The sequence below is a fragment of the Acyrthosiphon pisum genome, chromosome X (assembly GCF_005508785.2).
Source record: "Acyrthosiphon pisum isolate AL4f chromosome X, pea_aphid_22Mar2018_4r6ur, whole genome shotgun sequence".
Classification (NCBI taxonomy): domain Eukaryota; kingdom Metazoa; phylum Arthropoda; class Insecta; order Hemiptera; family Aphididae; genus Acyrthosiphon; species Acyrthosiphon pisum.
Genome location: NC_042493.1, coordinates 44,480,776 through 44,507,933, shown reverse-complemented (window position 1 = coordinate 44,507,933; position 27,158 = coordinate 44,480,776). Strand labels below are relative to the sequence as shown.

The 27,158-nt window shown below is 30.4% G+C and overlaps 1 protein-coding gene across 2 annotated transcripts in view; it reads right to left on the bottom strand.

Annotated features, from left to right (window-relative positions):
- The window catches only part of LOC100162017, a 30,251-nt gene extending 3,465 nt beyond the window's left edge, over positions 1–26,786 (bottom strand). The window contains exons 1-8 of one of the 2 annotated variants that reach the window (XM_001946190.5): positions 26,600–26,786; positions 19,807–19,992; positions 2,062–2,269; positions 1,272–1,449; positions 1,070–1,148; positions 664–727; positions 477–590; positions 236–367 (exon numbers count right to left, since the gene is read on the bottom strand). In XM_001946190.5, the coding sequence (XP_001946225.1) occupies positions 236–367; positions 477–590; positions 664–727; positions 1,070–1,148; positions 1,272–1,449; positions 2,062–2,193 (699 nt within the window). In that variant the 5' untranslated portion in view covers positions 2,194–2,269; positions 19,807–19,992; positions 26,600–26,786. The remainder of the gene's footprint in view (positions 1–235; positions 368–476; positions 591–663; positions 728–1,069; positions 1,149–1,271; positions 1,450–2,061; positions 2,270–19,806; positions 19,993–26,599) is intronic. The other variant, XM_008181109.3, reaches the window with a different exon arrangement.
- Between the last annotated feature and the right edge of the window lie 372 nt (positions 26,787–27,158).

The window sequence follows — 27,158 nt, the reverse complement described above, 5'->3', positions numbered from 1 at the left end:
CCCCCCCCCCCGAAATTTTTGTGTACCGTTTATAAAAAAAAAAAAAAAAATGTTTTTTATATCAATTAAGCATAAAAATTGTACTAACATTTATTTCGACCCCCTCCAAAATAAAATCCTGGCTACGTGCCTGCCATGGATATATTATAAATTATTTTATTATGAATGCTATAGGAGTGACTTCAAAGTGTTAATGTCCAAATAATACATAGTAACAAAATTGGCTAAAACTCACTTGTTTCGACTTATAATTCGGATTCCTCTTAATGATGAAAATGTAGTCGCTATTGGAGGGCCAACAGCATTGCACGTTTAATGGCATGTCATCGTGGTGGAGTTTGCGTTGGTATTCTTCAGATTTTGATAACTAATCCAAAATAACAAAATAATAGTTTATGATGATTCATTATAATCAATATTAGTTACAGGTGTGATATCTCGATCGCATAATGGGTATGTTTTTTTTATGTAATTACCTCGTATAAAGAAAACTGTTCAACTTGCTCTTTGCTATTATAACAGTTGAGCAATATTTTGATCAGCTCGTCGACGGTTGTGCGCTCAGAAATCAATAAGCTTTTATACTTGGACTAATAAAAATATACAAAATTGTTAATATGGAAAAGTTCAAAGTTCGAAGCAAAGAATAATCATTACACTTACCCCTGGCATCAGTTCGCCATCGTACACTTTCACAAGGCCACCTTTTTTAGATTGCAAGCAAAACCTTAAACAAATAACAAAACGCAAGTGTTAAATTTAATAAAAATAAACTAATGATAATGTGTCGAGTTACTAATACAGCAATATCGATACTAAAGGTTTTACATATGATTAATAAAATGTGCAGCAATATTTTGTTGAAAATTTCGAAGAAATAAAACCTAGGTAGATTTTGTGCGAATGAAAACAGTTATGTATGGAGACGTGTAGCTGCCATATAAAAGCAGGCGAATAAAATAATGTTAACGTTTGAGAGCATATAGGTACGGAAGTATCAAACCGGAATTGGATAAAGATAATATAATTAATAATATATGTCTGAATTAATAATACTATAATTAATCACCTCGATTCTCCTCTGGGGTGACATGACTGCAACACGGCAGGACACGATTCGTTGTCCAGGACGAATACGGTTCTGAGTCCTGAATAAAAACAATCAAAAGACGATCATTGCAATGATGATATTTTGCGTAAATAATTTAATGATTTAAACGTGAATCGCAGTTATTCACTTATAGCCAATGTTCACGGCCACATTAACCTACCGATTTTCCTGAGGTTTATCTCCATGGTCATGTAAAACAAATTCGGGTCCCTGTGACGCATTCGGTATTTGTTGAGCAGAATGGATATCACTTCACTGCAAGTCGTCGTATAAGCCAGCCCGAGTGTTTTGTACTCGAGGTCGGCACGCAAACACTTTGTGTATACTTTGATTGTATCCTATATAATATTATATTGTATTATTATCGCATTAATAATTCAATAACACAGTAAATAAGCGTCATCTGTAGTTATGAAATAAAAAATTCAGCCCGAGTATATATTATATATTATTAATTAGTTTCCTTTTCCTAACTATATTATTTGTCTTTCACGGATAAAGGGTATAGGGGTGTTGAATACAAATAAAATACAGACATTGTGTAAATTCATAAAATACGACTAGATTATAGGGTTGTTAACTGTCTGTTTAAATAGTGCAGTTATATAAGGATTTATAAATGATAATAGGTAAAACATGAACAAATAATAATATATAATAATACAAGGTGATTCACTAAGCATGCTCATCTTTTTCTTTGATAACCAATTTACTTCAATTATAGTTTTGGGAATTTGTAAGTATAGGTACTCGAGAACCATATTTTCAAACATTTTTTATTGTAAATTGTTAAGATAATTTTATTTTTAAATGTTGATGTGTTTAAAGTTTGAAATTTGAACTAGTAGTTTCTGAGTTATTGAGCTTCAATTTTGTTATTGTAAAGTTTAATTTGAAAATTAATTTTCGAAAATATGTTTTTCAAAATTTAGATAAAACGAAAAACTTACAACTGGATTTGAAATGTTCAACGACGTTATGCTTGAACATCTACTAGACATCGGCTCATGGTTGAAAGAACTTGCTGTAGACACAATGCTAAGTGTGTCGGCACACTTTGCTCGGTGCACGTGTTTTAACATGGTTGCTTTTTTTGGATCCTTTTATCTTTTCTCACCGTCCGACATAAACCAACTCGAATGACAAATCGTTTAAAGCCTGAAAAAACAGAGTTCTCAATTTATGACCGACAATTTATTAACTAAAATTAATTTCCATAAAGTTATGTTTTACGGTAGAAAATAGAAAAACTATATTTAAATTAAACCGGTACACCACATGACGTCCGCAGTTACAAATTATAATTAAATGATGACAAATATTTCACTAGCTCATAGTTTTAAATCATAATTAAAACTAAACATACACACCGATGATATAGAACAATAGAAAAAGAATTTTTTTCAAACAATTTCCTCATAGTTTTATAAATTATATTGATTATTTATTATAGAATGGGAAACATGGTACAAATAGATTAACAGGACCCACCCTTGAGAGGCCATACTACTGCAGTTAATTTAAGCTCAAAAGACCTAAAGTTTTTTCGAAATTAAAGTTAGTTCACGTTGTCCGATTTTGAAAAAAAATTTGAACTCGACAGAAAATTATCTATAGATCGTATGGAACACTGTAAAAATTAAATCTTATATTATTGTCAACTATAATAATTGAATGCTTGAAAATATGAATTTTTTTAAATCATAATTAAAATTAAGTGTTTTGAAAGATCTACAGACAGTTTTCTGCTGAATTCAAATATTTTTTCAGAATCAAAATCAGACGCCAACTAACTTAAAGTGCATTTTATATTCTTATCGATTTATTGACATGTTCATGCACGTACGAGAGTGGTGCATTAAATTTTACTCACACTAATAATATTATTTACAACTAACACATAGATTCCGGGCGATTAAAGCGAGATTATAAATTGCCTAAATATTGCCCCTTAAATAATAGCGAGGTTTTTTAATTTGTAGCGTAAAAACAGAGTATGCGCGAATGAAAACTATAGGTAGTTAAAATAATGCTAAAATCACCAAATTTGTAAATAATATAAGAATATTACCCATGCTTAAATTAAGATTTTGTCTATATTGTACAATAAATTATCAAACATTAGAGGATTAAGTTATCGAACTTTTGAAAACGCATTAGTTCAGATAATGTTCTTCACTTTAAGCAGACTGTGAAAATTTGGAGATTTTATAACAATTCCAGTACAATTTGACTTTGAATGGTTTAGATTCATGCAAACCCATTTTTGTTAAACAAAACAAAAACACTTGAAGTGTACACGAGCGCCACATTTATAGCAGCGCATCCTGTTCATGTCTCTTAAGGAGTTTTAGGTATGCAATAATAAGTATTTTTATACGTTTAGCTGCCTATACATACTGTGCGTGTCATCAAGTCATAGAGTAATAATATCAAGCGCATCTGTAGTATTTAACAGTAGGTAACGATTTTTATAAAAAAAAAAATGATAAATAATACATAAAATAATGACAATATTCATTAAAGAAACAAAAATTTATAATGAAAACGAAGAACCACAAAATGTAATTATAGTGTTCCCGTGACGTTACCGCTTTTGATTGATGCGTTATCGTCGGATAGTGGCGTGGGTAAACATTCAGTCGTAAAATATTATAGTATAGTTACGAAACAAAATATTTAAACGAGAAAGACGAGAACTTTTTCTGGGCGATCAGTGTGCTACTTTTTAGCCACAAATAAATATGTACATCCAACGCATTACATAACAACACTAATTTAAATGATTCGATGACATTATGACACAATTATTGTGTTTATGCATAAAAAAATTGTTTCTATTGCACAGATGAAGTCACCGTCAAAAAATTTTTGTTTCTCAATTTAATAACTGGACCTACTCATTTTTACGTAGTATTAAAGTCCCCTTAAAGTGAATTTTCTATCAGTTTTCGGCGCAATATTATTATTAAGGTTCACGGGACTTCTTTCATTTGTATGTTTTTTAGTCATAGGTGAGACATAAATTTAGTTTGTGAAATGGTGGAATTAAATACAAAGTTTGACTTACCATATTTTTTACAGTTTCGTCATTATATTTTAGGAAAAATGCATATTTGAACATCTGTTAGCATATTAGTGTTTTTTTTGTTGTTGTTTCGGGTAATATCGTATTTGGATTGTTGTAAAAAATAATTCCCAAAATAAATTTTCTTTACTTAATAAATGACATTGCTATTGACAAGCATACAATATTATAAACTTAATGACGTCGAGATTGTATGAAGAATTTAAAATCAGTATGTTTGTGTATTGCGGCGATCGTTATTTTGTATCCGAGTACTTATACATAATACCTATACCTACCTTCGATACTCGGAATTGTGTAACTTAGAAACAAAGAACTATCTTTTTATCTACATAAATTCTTTACTTCATCCTTTTAATTAATACATTGAGTTAGGTTACGTTGTTATTAATTCGTAAATTATTAATTATTATTAATTTAAAATTATTTTTGACGTTTTAACATTTTTGTAATTAAGTATAATGGATTTTTTTCTGACAAAAAAATTTTAGCTGCATATTTTTAATATTTTTTGAGTCTAATATGTCCCGAACTCTAATTATTATATACCTACCAATAAACTATGAAGTTTCAAGTAACGTAGAAAAAAGAATTCGTTTACGCGCATAATTTTTAGTCACATGTAGTTCATGTCTAAAAAAAAATTAGCGTCACCTACCTAAGCCTTAAACATTCGACATTTGCCATATTTAAAACTGTTCTCATTCAAACGCCACACGATTTGCCTCATCGCAGTTTTCAAAACATTTGGAATTTCAACATAGTTAGATAACAATATAATATTCAATGTTTGATGATGATTGCACTTGATGTATGCTCTCGTCGGAGCCAATTGGTTTACTTTATCTGCAGAAACGAGTTTCGGGTTGAAATTATTGGAGTGTGTCCGTTAATTAATTGTCGTGTGACCGACGTCCGAACACGATAGTACGATACGTGTTTCCAGATAATGATATACATTCTACAGATAGTGTTTAACGATAATCGACAATGTAGACGTACAAAGTTTGAAACGTGCGATGAAAAATTAGTATTTTCTACAAATGTGTTATATAAACGAGACGAGCCTTTTGATTAATTATATTTTAAATTAATGAGCAAAACACTCCTAAGGTAAAAAATGCGAGATGTGCGCGAATGAGTTATAGAATCGTCGTGTTATTGGCTATGCTTACAAAAAGATAACGAACGAAAAACCGATTAATTTACTAATATTTATAGAATTTGTATGTTTTTGACAGGCCATTTTACTATTTAGGTACGCAAAAATACAATAATATCGAATTATTCGTTTACGCTGGCAAAATTACAGATAATGATGTGAAATAAAAATATAAAATTATTTCATGAGTAGTCAACACGCGAATCGGATTGAAAAAAACCAGCACATCATTATTTATTCCCCTCTGGTATGACGATGGAAAAAATAATGATATATTTATTTAATTTGTTTTGAATTTCAATACCTACAGAATTTATATTATATTAATTATATCATATAAGTTCTGTATTGAAAATCAAAACAAATTTAATTTATTGATACACTCGATATGAGATTATTGGTGATTTTATACATTTTATATTTTATCAAGAATAGTCATAAAATCATACCTGATGTATTTTACGTGAAAAAGATGAACGTACCGAGATATTTGTTTTGGAAATAATAATTATCTAAAAACTCGAATTTTCTCGGACCAAAATAATAATAAGCTAACATTAAATTACTATCTAAACATTCTACAAGGCCACAAGGATATTAAAATAATTTGTCAACACTCATGTTTTATAAAGAAACAATTATAACGACATTTTAAGAACAATATTCAAATAGAAAAATTAAAATATATTTAATTGCCAATTCTAAGTAGTTAACTGTTTGATGGTTCCATGTCTCTACCGTTATTGGTTTCTGCGTAAGCGTATAATATAATTACGAAATTATATAGAAAATGCATACCATATTGTTACAGATCGGACGTCACTACGTCTTCAGTTCGATTAGAGCTCATTTAGTGGTCAATCATATTTCATCGAAATGAAAGAGAACATATTTTTAACGCATTTTTTCTTGGGTTTTTCGCTAAATACATTTCATGACAAGAATTCGTATACATATTATTTTAAATTTTTCTTTAAATAATATTTAAAAAAAGGAAAGTTGACGCGTGTTTGAAATTGCTGTTATATTTAATATTTTTAAAAGAGGTGTTTTATCATTCCGAGGCCAGAAAAATTTGAAATTAGTGGTGGGGGGGGGGCAGAAGTGGCATCAGTTCCCGAACTCAAGTTTTTTTAAAATACTATTATAACTACTGGGTTAAACCAACAATTTTTATTTTGTTTTTGAATAATATATTAATTTATATAAAAGTATTGCGTATCGTAATAATTATAAACAATAATTGAATAAGTTCCTACCCCGGGGCACAAAATATCTCAAGTGGAAGTCACATATCCGCCGTGTTGTCCTCTCGATTTACGAATAAACAATATAGCAAATTTATGTTCATCAGTTCTAATTTTTTCTTCTAATAATATTTATTTAGTTCCTACAAAAATTATTATAAAATACTATATTTTAATTTTAAAGCGTTTTATGAATATTTTTAAATTACATACTCATAACTCATAACTTGTGATGTGGAGACAACACATGCGGGTACACGTCGCCCTCTTTAAATCCGGCCTAGATTTCTCCGAAAGATATTTGAAGTTGTAGTCGATCGACGTTTAGCTGGAAATGGTACCGAAAATAACCGACAAGACATCCTCGTCCTAATATTCCGAGAATGTCTAATAGTTAATAGCACCCGCGACTCCGGGCCCAAGTATGGCGGAAACATAAATAATAATGTACGAAAACACCCCAACTAGTGATTTTTGATTTATCGATGAAATCGTTTCGCACAAATCACAAATACGCGAAGGATCACGGCTGGAACGTGTTTTTTTGTGGTGGCGTTCGATGAAGCGTAATAACGTGATGGTGCGTGGGGACAGGACATGTGGACGTGGTGGTCGTTTACGACGACATATTGCACACACGCCTGTTGCAGCTGCTGCCCTTCGCCAGCTAATAAAACGGCAAAATGCATTGCAGATGAACGTGTTGTTTTGAAGAGAAAAAAAATCGGTGCGCGCGACCACAATATTATTACACCACACCGCGGTGTAAGGATCAGCGCAGGACCCTCTAAACAGTCTTAAACGCTGTTGCAGGTGTTCGAACGGTGTTTTCTGTAAGCCGTCCAAGTCTATATTTACACACGTTTGCGTGTCGTTGACGATGGATGGTATACTTCCGATACAAACGCACAGGAGGTTAAGCCGTTTCACATATTATATTTATTTACGTCCACCACCGGAGAAAATAATAATAATAATAAAAAAACGAACGAACGAAATAATAATAATAATTGCTCGAAAAACGAAAACGATTAATGTAAAGTACTCGGGTAAGACATCATTATAATATACCTACACACTATTATTACACAGGTATGTAAAAAACACACACGCGTGACAATCGTGGTTAATAACGAATCGCAATAAAATCCTATAACAGTTTTTTCATTTTTGTTGTAATGCAATTTTTTAATAGTTTTTTAAGAAACCGGACCACCATAAAAACATATTATTATTTAAACATATACGGGTGAATGTAAACATACACATAAATAGATATTTCCGGTGTTTAAATGAATAGTCCAAACATATTAGTAATTACGCGGATCATTATATTAATATTGTTGTTATTATTATTATTATGATTTATTAAAGCCATACGACGTGTGCGTGCAACGTGCAGTGTACAAATAAAACTGCAGTATTTTATAACGTTAAATATTATAGTAAAAAAAAATATGGTCCATTAATATTTTTATAAACATCACATAATATTATTTTATTATAATATCTCAGTTCGATAAAATAAACTAATGCGTTTTTATTTTATATGATTACATAAAGATGATTAAGGGTTATTCACGGTAGGAAAAAAGAATTAAAAATAAATTCCTACGCTCGCTACTAATGTGTTCCTCTTCTTTCTCTATACACCGTCACGAGGTAAATACAAAAAATAACTCTCACGCGTAGTAGTAATAATAATAATAATGTCAGTATAATGGTCGAGAAATAACTCATTACAAGCGGTAGTCGAACGAAAAGGGTCGGATGAAAAGGTGACGCGCGGACGAGGAGATCGTGATTTACCGACCCGGAGAAGCGTCGGCGGCTGATGGGATAACGCAGATTTCGACCGTTTAGTATGTACAATGTACACTGTACACATAATAAAATACAGACGACGTTACAATATAATATATTATTATTCTCTTATCGTTTTCGAGTGTATAATATATTATCGTCTTCGTGCGACATACGATCTCGCACATGAAGGGTTGTCGAGTTTGCCAGAGGATCTATATACAGGGTGATTCACCAAGCCACCGAGGTATGCTCGCCCTCATTGTTTATTCAAGAATTTGAAATTTTTAAATATACGTAAGACCATATTTTCAAGTTCTTGTCTCTCGAGATTTATTGTACCACTTAAAGAGAAGATAAACAAACTTTTCTACTGTAAATTATTTGGCGGATAATGTTGACGTATTAAAATCAAAAGAAAGAATAATTTTTGAATTATTTAACTTTGTGTACTAAGGATAATATAATAGGTTAAGGGGGCTGCAGCTCACGTATTTTTCATACTAGGAAGTCGATTTTCAATTTTCAATTTAAAATAACCTTAAAATAACAATTTTTTTTTAGAAATCCCATGAAATAATTACATTACATTTGTATATATTTTGATTTTAAATAAAAAAAGTGATTCCTAAGAAACCTAGATATTTTATCAATGAATTCAAACATGTATAAACAATTTAAATCGGACATTCCGAAGTATGTGTAATTTACCACCGCTTATTGGTCTAAAAGTTACTTTTTTTCATTGACTGGAGCCCCCTCCCGCCCCCTTAAGGTTTATTTTATGATACGGTATTTAAATATATCTAAAAACACAATAACAAACAAAATTAATGTTTAGATTGGTCAAATCTACATTAGTTTTGACTTTTGTCAAAACCGGCTGCAGTCCCCTTAATCATAATTTGAAAAAATGGCCCATGTATAATAGATAATAAATCAAGTATAATACTTACATCAGATATTCTATATTTTTGTAAAACCATTTTTACTTTTTAAGGATTATTATCCTTGGGTAGTATAGACATTGTAATAACTTATTACTGAAAAACCACTTGTTCAAAATTCGAATGAAGTCATTATTAAAAGAAAAATCAGGGGTTAGCATGCTTGGTGATCATCCTGTATATTACTATAAAATGAACCTTTGGCTGGCAGCAGGTAAAAAATCTATTACTTATAAGATGGTATATAGATACGCCCTCGACTACTATAATATACCTTCGTTGTACAAACACCATATTATTTTTACATAATATTCTATTAAACGTCGACAAAAGACAAACATGCGAGTGCGTCAACCAGTATAATTTTTTACGTATAATAATCCTGCGTTTCGATTCCGGATCGGTTTTTTTTTTTTGACTCGTCCCAAAAACTGTTTACGACGTTTTTTAGCGGTCGCGGGACACACGCGCGCTTTTATATTACGATGATAATAATTATTATAATGTTATGCACGGCGTATAAAAAAACAGTGGACGTCGGAGAAATGCGATTTCGTCGTAGAAGCGTATTTTTTTTGTTTTCAACAATAAGATGACCACCATTGTCCTGTCCTGGCTATATTGAAATAACGCATATTTATTTCGCTGTCATTTCAATATTCATTAAAACGATGATCGGATTCTAATAATATTCCGTTAACGGTCGAACCGAACAACACAATTCGATTATACGAATGGGAATATTTTAAAACCTCAAACCAATAAGCAATGAACAAAAACGAAATAGGTACGTACGAAAACAAAGTATACATTATAGTATAATATTATATTGCGTGCAGGATGCATTCGTATTATGGTCGTCGAATGATGCCTACCTATAACTGTTCGGTTTAAAACGTGTGCATCCGATTAAAATTAAAATCACGTTATTTCGAATCTGTTTGATAATATTTTAATACATCGTTGATCGTAGATTGTAATGATTGTACGCAGTCATGTACTGTACATAATATTATAATGTTTTGTTTTGGTTGCAGAACACAAAATTATAAGATATTTGGCCCACTAGATATGATATAAACATAACGTACACAATAATAAGACTTAATGAGAGTACGACCAGAATTATATGCTATAGGCATATTAATAGAAACGAAATATTTCAATCTATTTCCAAGTGTGCAAGTTAGCTATAAAAATCACAATTTCTTTTTAACAACAATTTTGAACTTAAATACAGTGTTTACACTTTATCGCTTTCGTATATGTTTGTTTATTACGCATTTACGCACGGAAATCGGAATATAAATAACTCCACAAACATTTTCACGGTCACCGTACATGGTTCGAATTAAAATATGTATTTATATTATAATACTTTTATTTATAATAATCCCCATATAACATAATACATCTAATATAATATATAAGATACATCAGGTACATGAGAAAATATTATTGTACATTTTATTATCGATATACACTTACCATTATCCTAATGGACGAGTAATTTTTATCTACATAAATCCACGTACCTTAGGGCTTAGGTTTGTTCTCTTGTCTACGTAGACGATTACATTCCACGGAATATTGGTCATATTATTAAGTTTATCGAGTAACGGATTACTTTATCAGAGCGTGACACATCATCGCTATGTCGTATAGCAATGAAGTGGGCGGTTTATGTTATTCATCCGTTGCGATAGAATAATATTCTCGAAAACGATTTCAAGCTACGAATCGGAAACATAAGTGCAACATTTTAGTTTGGCCGTTATATAGGACGTATGGAACGTTCGTAAGCCGTAAGTACGTTATCGACAATCGACAAACCATATTCGGAAACCTATCTATATTCCATTTAGTTAAACATATAAATTACATACCGATCCTTAATACGGATAAAGTGAACGCTAATCTGTTTGCTTTCAACGTTTGAATTAAGTTTCGTCGTTTCGAAATCTTTTTTGTCACGGGTCGTCGACGTTTGTGTTATATTTTTCATCGCACGTTTAGAAAATATTGTACTGTTTGAGTTTTTTTTTCTTCATAATTTAATAGAGTATTATACATGTCCACTCTGGCATCTCAGGAATTTTTAATTGGGGGGAGGGGTTGTGTATAGTTTCTTGAACATATTATTATATAGAGGGGCACAAATTCACGCTAACGGTGCACAAAAAAACAGGCGCATAAAAATACGGCCAATTATGGGGGAGTACTCCTATGCACGTCCAACAATCCAACTGTATAAGTTACAATGTGTAGATATGTTGATTTGTTTATGTCAGGCATGCTAACAGTAAGGTTCGATGAAAAATCTTGATAAAAGATCGTGACTTTCAAGTTTTAGAACGAAAGACGCTCGTCGTTTTTGGACGAACATGTACTCCAATAAGAAGTACTCACAACGACAAAATGTACTACCAGGAGTGACTTGAGTACATACATAATTTGAATTTATTAGCATCACAGTATTTGAAAAATCTAAAAAATTGCAGACATTTCAAATGTAAAATAAAAACGATATATATATATATAAGCAATCATTTTTAAAATGTGTTTAGACGTTGTAATGAATTAAAAGATGTTTATTGGCCAACGTAATTAATTTAACGGCACACTGATAGTAGGACATGGGAGATGGGACTCTCACTCTCTACGTACTCACCTTGCTAACTATTCACAAGGACCATTTAAAAAACGTAGAAGAGAAATCAGAAATGAAAAGTTCGGAAAACAAGTCTCATTATGCTGATACGGCTGGGGGAAGAATAGCCAAAATAAAAAGTTAGACACAGACAGAGAAATAGACGATAAAAAAGATTGTTACACTGTTAAAATAGTTTTTACAAGCTCATTCTCATAATGAAATACAAAGCGCAATAATTTCGGGATCATAGAATTGATTTGTCGAACACCTTATACACAGAATGATACTGATCCATTTAACGTAAGACTCTCATTATTTCAGATAATAATAACGTTTTTGAATAGTACCTATATAAATTTTTTTAGAATAATGTTTTTTTGAACGGCATAAAATTAAATTGTAGAAAAATATTTTCAAAGACTAATAGTTGAGTGACTACGTTAAATGGATTACCCGGTATACAGGGTGTTTTAAAATTGTGGAGATTCGCGTGGGTCGAATATCAATCATCAGACACAGTTAAAGACTTTTTAATCTCATCTTGTTGTACGTCAAACACATTGCGGTCTACCGCTCCGTCGTCGGCCGACCTTCACATACTCTTCCGATAGATTCCTTGCAAGCTCCGACTGACCAACGGTATCACACACAGTATTATTATTATTCGAGAAAATATTTCACTACAGTAATATATATATATTAGTACGCCCAAACCTTGAGATACTTTACATACACATCTTGTCGCGACTCGCCGGCACACAACAATATAATTTTATCGTATAACATTATAATATAGGTATCTGGTATACGCGGTCGATGCTGCTGCGGTTTTGAGCCGGTATCGGGTATATAATATTATGATATACATATTATGCGGTGTACACATGTTATTCCTATTACGCCGACGCCACCCATCGGCCAACATTATACATGTGTAATATTGTATATTAGGTATACGCTTTACGGGCCATATAATATACATAATAATATTTATTATTATTATTATTATTTGTCGTCATATTATATTATTATTATCATCATCACACGATCATCATGCATCGTCGCGGCGACTCGTACAAAATTCTACACCCGACCGCAAATATGTCTCTGCGTGTAACGCAGTACCCGTGTAAGTATAACAATAATAATAATAATAATAACAACAACGAGTCGATGAATGGAAATACATTCGCCGTAGCCCATATCGGTAAAAAAAAATCGGATAAAGGATAAAGGAAATTGTTACGTATTGAAAACCGATGCTCCTGAGATTTTTCGTCACACTTTCCTGAGTTCTTTTTCCGTCTATACGGGGTGATCTATAAACCACGAGACATTATATATTTCCAAGAATATACAACATATTTAAAAATATTTCTTTTACAAAATTTTAAGTCAATATAAGGGAACATTTATGAAAACAATTATATTTTTTATTATATTTTAAGTTTTTTACCATTTTGATTGACAACTACATAATTCGGAGTATTTTGATCTATAAAAATCAAATTTCGGAAAGTTAGTTTATTAGTCGTAAAAATTTAAAGTTTAGATCACTCCGCTCATCAAAACTTAAATTGCTTACAAGTTATAACTCATAAACTACTCGTCCAAAATTCGATTTTTATACATCGAATTTCACAAAAAAATATTGTCTTTAAAAATAGATTACAATTATTTATAAAAACATATATTTTCAAAAACTTTAATAATTATTGGAATAATGAGTGTCATACCATCATTAAATGGATCACCCTATATTATATTATTATAACATAGACACAAACATAATAACAGCGACAATACACATCACAATAATATAATATCATATCCTTTCGTTTTACTACACGGCCGCGCCTAAACGCATATTATAATAGGTACCTAGAGTGTGTATATTACTTGGAGTACTTGGCGTCGAATGGTCGCTCGCGGGCGGAAAGTCGAATCGCTTTATCGCACGAAACGACGACACCGACGATAATACACCTAATATTATCATTTTATTTTCCCACCGACGACGGACGAGTGTCGTTTCGTTATTTCTATTGTTTTAGTAAAAAAAAATGTAACCCCGCTCACGCGTGTACATGCAATTATTATAGGCGTATTATATTATAATATAAAGGTGTGCAGTGTTTCAGACTTTTCCGTAGACAATTTGAGAATAACGTCTTCGCCAAAAAAACAGCTATTTTACTTTTTTGCAAATCAGCTACTTTAGTGGGAAAACTTATAAAGAACGGCCTATACAATGGAACTTCAATCGATGTTCCTGATTATTTTCATATTTGTAACTTACCTATAAGTTACAATATGCTATAATTAGCATATAATATGTGTGCTTTAAGCAACCGAATACACCACGAGATTTATCGTCACCCGAAACCCATTTCACGGTTTTGTGGTTTTCTGGTATCGATTATCACAACGCCGGCGCGGTGTCTAAAAATCTTAAAATCCGTGTGACAATTATTATTCTCATAGCCGAACCATTGTTTACTATGGAAATAAAAAACGACTTAAATCAAATAACAGTAAGCTGGTATAAGTAGAAGTATAGCAATCGGAAAATCAGTTTTCGATTCCACCTTCACCGACACGAGAATGCGAACACACCCAAGTTTGTAAGAATAACATCGAAATTCCCTATATAAATACATCATAAATCGCATTATCACAGAATTATTACATATTATTATAAAGTTCCGGATTCGAACTTGGACAACGCAAACGTCCTTCACCAGTTGTTGTTCTAGACGCATATTTACACGATATCATATTATAACATAATATTGGTACTAGTTTCGATTTTCGTTTTAAACTGGTTTTGCCGCGGTCGACAATGTTGATAATATTATGATATATAATAATACGCTAAAGTATATACATAAGTATTTAATGGGACATTGCACGTACCTATTTATGTTGACGAAACGGGGTTATTTATTTTATAACGATTCCCAGTATACCGACGAGCGACGTCTATGCGATCGAGTTAAGGCGAATATTTTTACGTCCATGGGCTGACAAATAATCATATTTACTTTCCGTGAACGCGGTCATTAGGTACCCATTATTTTTTATTTGTACATAATAATATTATATTCCATTCCTGCGGCGGAATACCTGCTGCATTACGCACGGTCATCGTTTTGCTAAGCTAATTGACGCTTAATCGCCGTGTTTTTGTAGAAGTAATAACTAATAAGCATAATATTACACTCAATAATTAATCATTGTAATACTGCTCCACCAGGCTTTTGCACGTGCGAGATGAAAACGGTTCGACGAGGCATATAGATAGGCATTTTGTTTTAGATGTGTGGGGGAAAGAACCAGTAAAGTGAGTAAGTGACCCTCACCAAAGACGTATTTGCACATCGGAGAGAGGAAAAAAAAGGGCCCATCATATCTTATTAGGTATTAAAATTTGTTGAGAACCATTATTGTTCATTTAAAACATTACCCAGATGGCACCACGACTCGCGGAGGAGGCTTCTCATTATCATCAAAAATTTACTTCATTCAATTAGCGATACGCAATCGTGACGGTTATGTAAATAAAAAACAAAAATTAATTATTTAAATGTAGGTGCACATTTTATTAACCAGATAATCCAATATGAATATCATTTGTATAAGGCCACTGCCCACTAAGGCATAATCAGTTAAAAAGTATTATATATATTTTTTAAATTATAATTTATAGTCATATTAGGTATATTTAAGACTGTAGCATATTATTATACAGTTAAAACATCGTCAAATATTATTTTAAATTTTTAAGAAATATAGGACGAAACAGTTGAGGGGAGATAATGGGATTTCCGGGAGCTAAATCCCTCCCAGAAATGTCCGCCAATGAATATCATTACATAATGTTGTAAAATTGACTTACGTCGTGTCCCACGTGTCCCACAAAAACGACGAAAAACAAAACAATTCGTATTTAGTGGCATCGGCCGCATGCGTATTGCAACGGAAAATCATGATCAGAATAGTAAACGTCGGACTCGCCGGATTTACGTAGGACACGGCGTTATGGTATAATAAACACACATATATATTATTATAGCTGGTATAATAGTGGTATCCTAGTTGCTAAATTTGAGTCAAGTTCAGAATTATCCCACGCGATATTCAAATATAATTGGTTTATAACATTATACACATATTATGTAGGTGTGTGCAGCAACACGCTCGATGCAATAATATTTTAATAGGTATATAAACGCCAAAAAAACGTTTGAAATTGTTGTTATTAAGAGACGTATAATAATCCAAACATATGGTAGCTTTGCAAGGAAAAGTGTATCACACATTATTATTAATATTCTTCTGCTAGTGTTTTGTTTCGTGTGAAATGTGAATAGCACACTGATTTCGTTTTTAAGACGTTTCTGAATTAGATATTTAGATCGTCGTATTTAGACTTTTCTTTTGGACGACCGAGACGACCCGGATGTTGCACTTATAATATTTATTTGCATGAGCTTTGCACGTGTAGGCACTAATATGTCAAGTCGGCAAATATATTATAATATTATATTATTTCATATAGTATATAGTGCTAAGCGTTACGAAACGCCAAATTGTCACTGCATATATTTTTTTCTTGCGATATTCACGCCTTAAATGCAAATTGTGCCATTGTGTGGTTTCAAAAAGAGTACAATATATAGGTAAAACATTTTTGCGAATTCATAGAGAAACTGATATCCAATAACCGAATGTACAGAAAACATTAGTAAATGTGGTCGAGTAATTACTGCATTGTACGGCTTTTTTTGTGCCTGACAGACATCTACCTACTTTAAACAGAAATATTAATACTTACATGAAATCGCGCAATTATTAATGTATAAACTATAAAATAAAAAATATATAGGTACTATTATTTATTAATCACTAGTCGATTTAAACTTTAAAGGTACAAAAATCTTGTTCGAAATACACACCAAATTGTTTTTTTTTTAATTTTTTTTTCTAAGTTGAATTTCTATACACTCATACCGGTATTTATGTGAATGTAATTTATTAGGTTCTATAAACTAAAAACAAAATAAAAGCAAATCAAACGCATCGAATTACAAAAATATGTCAACTGATACGAATTTTAATTTTTTTTTTATCTAATAATTGCCTAAATATTGGCATTTTGTTTCAAAAATATTCATTACACCTGATACCTATTATCCATTATGCACATTATAAATTAAATGTATTTCCTGATTGTATATAATATTATCATTTATCAAAGTGGCGTCATTTTGTGGGATATAAATAGTATGCATTTAACATCCTATTAGGTTTTTTTTATTTATTGCCTATGCATTATACAACATAGGTACATAAATATTGGAAGATAAAATATTAATATTAATGAAATAATGTGACGCCACTGTGCTATCAATTTGTAGAAACAAAACAATAATGATAATATTATACATAATAGCGTAAGTTTGACAACAGATCAGATAAGCTTAGGCGTGAAAATAATTTCCATATATTAAAATACGAATATTTAATCAATGAATTAATTACAATACAAAATACAAACGCATGCCGCATATATAGTTATAAGATTGAAATATTATTTATATCGTGTCCACTGTCCATAAAGAATATCGATATCTTTACGGTTTTTATAAATAACTATATTATACCAATACTATACGATAAATAAAATTCACAGCCCATAGACATATAGGAGGTAACAAAGTATAAACAAATATTTATAAGACATTAAATTATAAGACGAATCAATACCTTTAACAAAAGACGACAATTTCGAGTAATATATTATGTTTATACTATACATAATTTACCGATAAAACATGAGGTATAGACTATAGACGTATAGTTGATGTGCCAAAAATCAATAAAAAATAGTGCTGCTCGTGAATAACATAATAATATCAATTCTTCAATTACTTATACCGGGGGAAAAAATAATTTTAATTCGGATTCTCCCGATCGACGATTTTAATTGATAATAGTAGGTACTACGATATACATAAAAAAAAATAATAGATTTATGTAGTTATTACAGATAGTTGGCGTCCTTTTCCATACTTCATATTTTATTAATTCTCAAAGGATGGATAATGGATATTCAATTTATAATTTTATATAGCAAACATTACGTGGAACCCATCGAATACGAATATCGCGTTGTTCCAAGGACGTGTTATACAACTATACCAGAGGTGAATACTACATTACAATCTACAATATTTGTATAAATTATATTTTTTCGTAACTATATACTTGGAATTTTTCAGTGATTCAGAAGAAATTTTAATATTTTATATATTAATATATATAATATGCATAATATATTTTATAATCGGTCGAATAATAAACTGCATAACAGATCGATTTGCAAAATTGTAGAGGTGAAATTATTTATTAAGCTTAACATACATGTACTACCTAGTAAATAATTGCTATAGTAATAGTTGTTTTAAACTGTTAAGGGTTACAATTTTAAAAAATTTGCTTAATTGAACTTTGGTGATGTTGGTCATACCTATAAATAAATTAAATAGTTCGTTACACTAACCATTAATCAAATATGGTAATATATACAATATTACACCTATATTATTATTTTTATACGCATATTAGCAGATAGCTGTTAAGACATAAAAGACAAACCGTATCATAATACAAGTAACTATTGTAAAATCCTAATTGTAATTTTTAAACATTAAGCAAATGATATCATATTGATATAATATATTAGGTATAATGTACTGCATAATGTTACTAGTGAGTTCGTCTTATAAAAAATGTAGTTATGTCATAAAATTGCACAGAAAAAAATTATACACAAATAAAATATTATATAACGAGTAGATTTAGGAAAATAATAATATGCAACTTCAATACAAACAAATGCAAAATGACGTCAGACAATTTTTTAACAAATTCATGAACACCTGCAATTTACGAGTAGATTGAGCACAAGCAGCCTAAATACTATATTTTATTCGAACTGCCGCCAAATTATCTTTACTGCATTTTCTTATAAGTTAAAGTAATAATTGTAATATAAAATAAACCAAAATAATTGTATCCGTTAAAAATACAATTTGCAAGTAAACAATAATATAATATATAAATTATAAAGTAAATAAGAAAAGTTATAATTTGATACAGGTACAGCCAACCCATAAGCACATAATAGTCTAAAATGAAATTTTTACTACATATCAAATAGAAGAAAACAGTTTCCAGTATCTAATTATGCAGACACCTCAAAAAGTTTAGTATGTTTATTCCTTGGTGGCTCAGTTTATTGAAACTATATTATAATATTATATAGTATAAATAAATAAATGTTCCTTAATTTGTTATAAATTGAAAAATGTGTCTTAATTTCATAAACTTCTCTTAACAATGTGGCTCACTTCGAATTAGCTTCATACATTTTCGGCTCTCAAAATTAAGATTAGTGGCCACCTCTGCTATATAACTTCCGGAGTTAAACTATTAGGATACCATTATACTAATGATACACTTAGCTATTTACTATAATATGTGTATTTCCGATAATTTATACTGTATAATATTTGATTATAGTAAATCAAATTTATTAGATTGAAATGCTTATAAATAACAACCATATTTTATTATTTATTAAGTTTATCAATTACACCATAATATATTGACTATTGACTATTAGCCATTAGGTATATCAATAACACCATATATTGACTATTGACTATTAATATTCATCTATAAAGGTTAATACAATATAATTTTTCAAACGGTAACTTATTTGTATTACCTGTACGAGAACGGAGTTAGGATCATCACGATTTTACGACTGTGGCCGTAGGAACACTTAACCTAGACGCAGGTGTATAATAAAGAGTATTGTTCTGGCTTTCAGCGATCCAAATTCATGGGCTATGACCTCACAACACAAATGGAGATTATTGCACGCACCAGTGTACACAGCGAAACCGAAATACTGCAAATAATAGAAAATAAAATATTTTACAAAAGTGGTAAGAGTGGTATAATTAGTCAACAAATTGTGTGCAAAACACAATGTGCATTATAAGTACCTAAATGACGAAATTGTGCTTTTGAAAATACAATGCTACTTTCATTCTTATTTTTTGCAACAATGACTTTTGCGAGGAAACCACCGGGGCTAAGCTACAGGAGTGCTGATCGTTCATTATTTTTTGCCAAAGTATACACCTATATAATATCTGTCGAGTGATTTTTTTTTTTTTGGTAATGAATTTTAGACACATGTAACCGAGCATGTAACAAGCCTTCAAACAGTTATTTTATTCACCCGGACGTTATTTATTACCCCAGTATTGTGTGCAAATGTTTTATGTTTATAAATCAATAATATTGTTCTTTGTTGAATACTAATACGCATGGTGCATATATTATTACCTATATAGTTGTTATCAAAAACTATAAAATCGAGTCGACAACACAACAATATAATATGTGATAATATCACGTACCCAATATACTTACAGTTTTATTACAAGTGAAAACATTTGTACGTTTATACCAATACGTACCTAATATATTATTATGCCAAACGCAATAAATTTAGTGGGAGCTACTTGACAGTTTCGATCCGTGTTGAACAATTATAATATATGCAATACACTAGCTACATCATTACTCGTACAAGGTGAAATAAAACGAGAGTTCAAAGACACGGTTTTTACCAAGCCAATTTTAAAAAAAATTGTTATTTTACTTTCAATGAAAAATAAAAAAGGGAAATACAATGTCACAAAAAAAGGAAACGATATTGTCATATTATCATCCTATATATGAAATCCTTTAGGGTTGCCCGAGTTTAATATAATCAAACGGGCCCACGAAAAACGTTTCCACCTTGTCATAATTCACCGGATCTCTGATCGACATATTTTCATCTCTGTCTATTAATATGGATAATTTATTGTAGGTACCACCGGTAGCACATACTATTTATATATACAATGTCATACATTGTATATACGAGTAATGGGTAAAATAATAACAATAATAATACTGTTATATACCACCCGCGATACACCAAGGACAGCCTCTGTACTGAACCGGATCACGCAATCATTTTGATGCATTGCTCTTGTCCTTTTGTGTGTTTATAAATATAAAATAAAAGCAAGGGATACATATATAGGTGCACGCGTACTGCAACATTATATTATTATACTATTATACATTATACATACATACTTACGCCCATTACGATATCCGGTATTTTATAATTTTAGTTTCGAGTTGCGCACACATTTTTTACACACTAATGGGTGCACTTCCCCTTTACGGACACGCACCACTGATTAAACCGAATCGGAAGTATTGTAGGGGTTTTAAAACACAAACGCTCTTAATTGGTCATATTATACCCGTGTTAAATGACGTGCGGACATTAGATACGGACTTATACTATGTACGGACACTACTATCAATAGTATAGTAAATCCAACCACAGCTGGTGGTGGTGTCACGGTCATGTGCGAAAAAATCAAAACACGGAACGCATCCTGCGTACATTATATAACATTATTATAATAATATAATATAGACGATTTATTGAACAAACGTTTCAGTACAAAAATAATAAATATTGTTAAAATAAACCAAAATTGTGATAAAACATGAATTATAATTATTTAAGCACTATAAATTCAAAGTTAAAAAATCATGTTGTAAATAGGTACATATTTTTATATTTATATCCTACAGGAACAATTGGATAAATGGTTATCAAAGTTCACAATACAATTTTTACTAAAAAATGTTAGTAGAAAATGGTAAAATTTTAATTATCAATAAGATATACACGTAATTCGTAAAGTATAAAATATCGACTTTAAAGTACCCAAGCATTTTATAGGCCACAGGAAAAATTTGCATAATTGTATACTAATTAATATGTTATTTTCATGATAATATCAATAGTAAATTATAGTAAACTTAGAAACAGTATAATATTAAATTATAAATACTTGAGATTGTCAAGTTCACTTATATCTTGTCTATACTGTCATACTGATGTAGATATGCATATGTTTGTGATTGGTCATAGGTATTAATTACATAGAAATTATTCAAATCGATCGATAATAGATCAAAAAAAAAAATGAACCACTTTATCTTTTGTAGAGTAATAGACATGTTATCTATTACTTATTATTATATGATTGAAACTATTGAATAATTTTTTTTCATGATGAAAATAATCGTGTAAATAAAAAAAATCTATATCTATCTAGGTATAAGGTATAACAGATGTGCAAATATCACACGTCTCCAATATTGTTATCTGAATATTTTTTACGGTACTAAGTATATAAGTGTGTAAAGTGTAAACATTCATTCGTATGTAAATCTTAAAAGATATATTAAGAAATATGCGTGTAAACCAGATGTATACACAAAAAATGTCTAAAATGTTGTTAATACTCACATGTTGATATTATTATTATTGTAACAGAATAAAAAATTATTATTATTACCTATTAAAGATCAAAGAAACATCCATTATAACTAAAACATACAAAATATTACAATATCATTATTGAATACAATAGTTTGAATGTTTGATTATATCTGAGAAATTATTTTACGTGCTTGGGTCTATTTGCGATTGTATGTAGAACACACAGAAACAATTAAATATAAATACGTATAGTAGTAATATAGTAGTCAAATATAGTCGTAGTCGTTGACCCTTGTCATGATAAAATATAATTTATTTTTTATTATTATAACATGATTAGCCAAATACAGTTTTTTAATGAATATTTTAATGCCTATTACAAAATTAACGATCAGTTACACGTGTAAAATACCGGGTGAGTCGTTTTCGTATAATAATGATAAAACGTGGGTGTATGTAAAAAAATCACGTACCTAATATCTTAGACACACTTCACACTCGACAGCAGAGATGTTTGACAAGCGATCTACCCAAAACGACAAACATAATAATATGTATTATATATTTTTTAAGCGTACCCACCTAAATGCGTCTTTTCCATAAACACTAAAAACAATAAAATAAAAGTTATTTCTAAACAAACAACAATCGTGCACCTAGTTTAAATAAACGACAACCGGCAGGGAGTAATAAGGATTTTCCGGTTACATAGACCAGCAGCCGGAACACAACGCCCTTGTGTTTCAGCTTCAATAAAGATCTCGGGACCAAAACACCAGCTGCTGCTAGCTTCAATTAATACTACCAGCGATCTAACAACGTACTTGTATACAGGGTGTCTCACGAATATTTAGAAATTTATAACGGTGGTGAAATGATGAAATTTATAATATACCACCGCGCGTACCAGATCCTATAGTGAATCACTGTGGGACATCCTGTACAAACAGTGTTCAATCTAACGGTTTAAAGCTATTAAAATATTATAGATAATAATAATGCATGACGTTTAATGTGTGTATTGTGAAAAGTAAAAAAAGTTCTCTATATAAAGTATACACTATACATTATACTAATATGACGTTTTAAATTTTAAAATTTTAAAAATGGCCCAGTAAACAAATAATATAATCTATGATTGTAATTATTATCGTTTATTATTTATTTACCATATTATTATTATTATTATTATTATTGAATTATTGTATATTACGTATATAATAATTTATGTATTATATTATATAAATATACTATATACATAATATTATTATTTATAAATACGAATATTTATGTATTTTAAATGATGCGTAATAATAACATATATCTTGTCAAGCGTAACGTTTGTTAATATTTAAATATATATAATATATATATATCACAAACGTATTAGGGTATAACAATTTGAAATAAAATGTGTGAACATCGTACATTGTACATTTTTAACTCGTTGACTTTAACGAGATCAGATCTAACAAGACATTCCAATTTAATAAAATTAAAAAAACTTCTTAATCAACGCATAATATAATATACCTAGGTACATGAGAAATAGGTTAAAACAAATAACAATTAGAATAGCTCACTTTCATACTTATTTAAATGTTGTTTTCACAAACTAATTGATTATGGAATTATTTTTAAACTAACACTAAATTGTTTATACAAAATAATTTTTAAGGAACTATTAGGTACTACTAACTTTTAAAATAAATTCTGTTTTTCAATAATAATAGGTATACAACAAACTATAGGTTATTATAGATTTTTAAATAGGTTACATAATTTATTAAAATACCTAATTGTTGTTAAACAGCTTTATTACGATTATTACATTAGTTTTTTGACAGAAAAATATATATCAATACCTTAGAAAAGCACATGGGTGTATTAATAATAAGTTATTATATTTTGTGTACATCCCACGGACTAGAAGCCAATAGGTAAACGTGGGTAGCAAATGTCGATGAAACTTATGTGTATTGGCCATTTGGCCCCAATAAACAAATATTTTTAATGACTTGATAGCATAGATAATAATTATTATGACCGAAAAAGTTTTTTTTTTTTATGTTAAGTAACCTAATATTATCTTATATGCCTAAGAACATTAATTATGGAGCAACAGTAACGTTAGATTTTGAATACATTACAAAATATTATATCGTCAAGAAATGTAGTTATGTATTTGGTATTTAAATATTTAATATTTATTTAGATACCTACACATTGTTGCATTATGTATATAGAACCGGACTAGAAGTAACAATACAAATATTATTTCAACTACGAATATTAAAGTTCATACAATTCAAAATTAATGTAACAAAATAACTTTTTTATACAAGAATAATGGTTATTTTTGCATATTAATCTTAATCAGTTTAAGTTATTTTAAAAATAAATAATTCAATAATGCCATAATAGACTATATAAGTAACTAAGTTCATGAAGTTACCGAATACCTCGACAATTAAATTTGTATACATATTATAATATTTTATTATTATTGTTAAAAGCATTTATATAATTTTGTAATAATTGATGTCATAACGTTTAAAGGTACACGGAACTAACCAACGAACATTTTATTAAAAAAATGTTATCCATAAAATGCACAGATTTACAAATGTTTGGTATCTATAGTATGTAGTATTAGATAATTGAATTTCAGAAAAAAATAACATATACAATCGTACTATGTTTTGTTACGTATAATATAATTACTCTCAGTGCGATAATGCTATTGTTAATTGAACATGTGTAAACAAATGCATTTTTCAAAATATTGTAAAAACCAAATGATAATAATAAAATAAAATGAAGAAGGGTTTGACTGATATTATGACGTAATGGGTATTTAAAATCATTTTTAATGAACAACAAAGATATCCTGGTTTGAAAGCAACAGATGTTTCGTTAATTTCTAGCTAATTAAAACCACGAGCATAGTGAAGTACATAATATTATGTACTGCCCACACAACAATCAAACGTACGTAGTTATTCATCGAACCAATTCGTAAAAGCAATGAAGCATACTATTATATTAAATTATATTACGGTACCATTTCCAGCGAATGCCGACTAGTAATATTTATAAATATCTATAAATGTCTAAAATATTATATTATAAGCTTTCAACACGAAAATAGAATAGTATAATATTATTATTATTATTATTATACTCTGCCCGTGTGTGTATTGTGTATAAATATATTATAATAGTACGATGTGTATCTGTGTAGACGGAATGAAAATACTCAAAACACAATTGCTCACATTCTTCACAAGGCCGTAGGTATACAGCACTAATACGAAAAAAATTACCCTGGAATCCGGCGTAAAAACTAGCTGACCATATGGGGGGTTTTCACGGCCCAGTGATCCCGAAAAGAATTTTCACTGTTATTTTGTATAACAACGTTTACTTGTTTATTTTTTTTTTTTTTGACGCGTCATACACTCGACACGGAATGTGGGAAAAGAGATTTTTTTGATTTTTTTTTTCATCTCGTCGGAATATTATATATTTATATCATTATATGTAAGTACCGACAAAAATACGGCTGCGGTGACACTTGGTGATTCTTTTATCGAAAAACGCTCATTTTTTTTATTTTACTAATATATTATATTCTACTCATCAATTTACATTTCTTATTATAAATCAGAATATTTTTCGGAGAATCCTTCAATAGTTCAGTGCATAAAAATCGAATTTTGAACTAGTAGTTTTTGAATGATAAGTATTTAGAGTTATAGGTAGGTACTCAAGTAATCTGATTATACTTTCGACCGAATTTGATTTGTTATATATCGAAATACTCCAAGTAATATTAAAAATAATAACAGTACATATTTTGACATGGAACAATTTTGTTTTTCTACTACTTAAAATTAGGTACCTAAGTATGAAAGAAAAAATAATTTTCAAAAATGTTAATAGTTTTTTTTTTAAACAGGTAAATGAGTGTTGTTTGATAAAAGTATCGACGCTTATAATATTAAACAAAAATATGTACAGTATGATGCTGCAGTAGACGTTCGAAAAAAAATGCATTTACGTCTCATTACACAAGAAAATCGTCTCGGGGGGGGAGCGGAGAAAAACGAAATCGACGGAAATAAAATATATCGGTAGGTATTACCTGCAGGGCTGGTGGTGACGGATTTCAGTCGTACGCGGAGAAATGCTGCTGCGACAGAAACTCGTAAGTACTCGAAGCGCCGGGGGCGGTGACAGCGGTGACGGCGGTGACGGCGGTGACGGAGGTGAACCGCGACGACGACGACAATCGCGGACGGACGACGGACGGGCAATGAATCACTGAAATATCCACGCGCACGCACGCCATCCGGTTCGAGCGAAACGCACATGTCGGCCGGAGAGGCGCCGCCGACAGCGCCCCAGTGCGGCCACGCCGAACGCCCGAAATACACAACATTTTCGTATTATAATATTATATTATGTTGTTTTTGATTGTCATCGGTCTCGAGTTAGCATTTATTATATTTTTAAAAGTCCAGTTTTCGAACGCGTTCTTAAAATTTCAAATTGAGAAAAGCACAAAGAAATTCTGTAAAAACATTCGACACGCCCAATTGACAGCAGCCCGGAAAACTGGAGTAGGTATGTTATAATAATATTGCCGTTTGTCGTTTTTGGAGTTTCGATAAAATTCGCGATCGAATTGCGTGACAAATTAA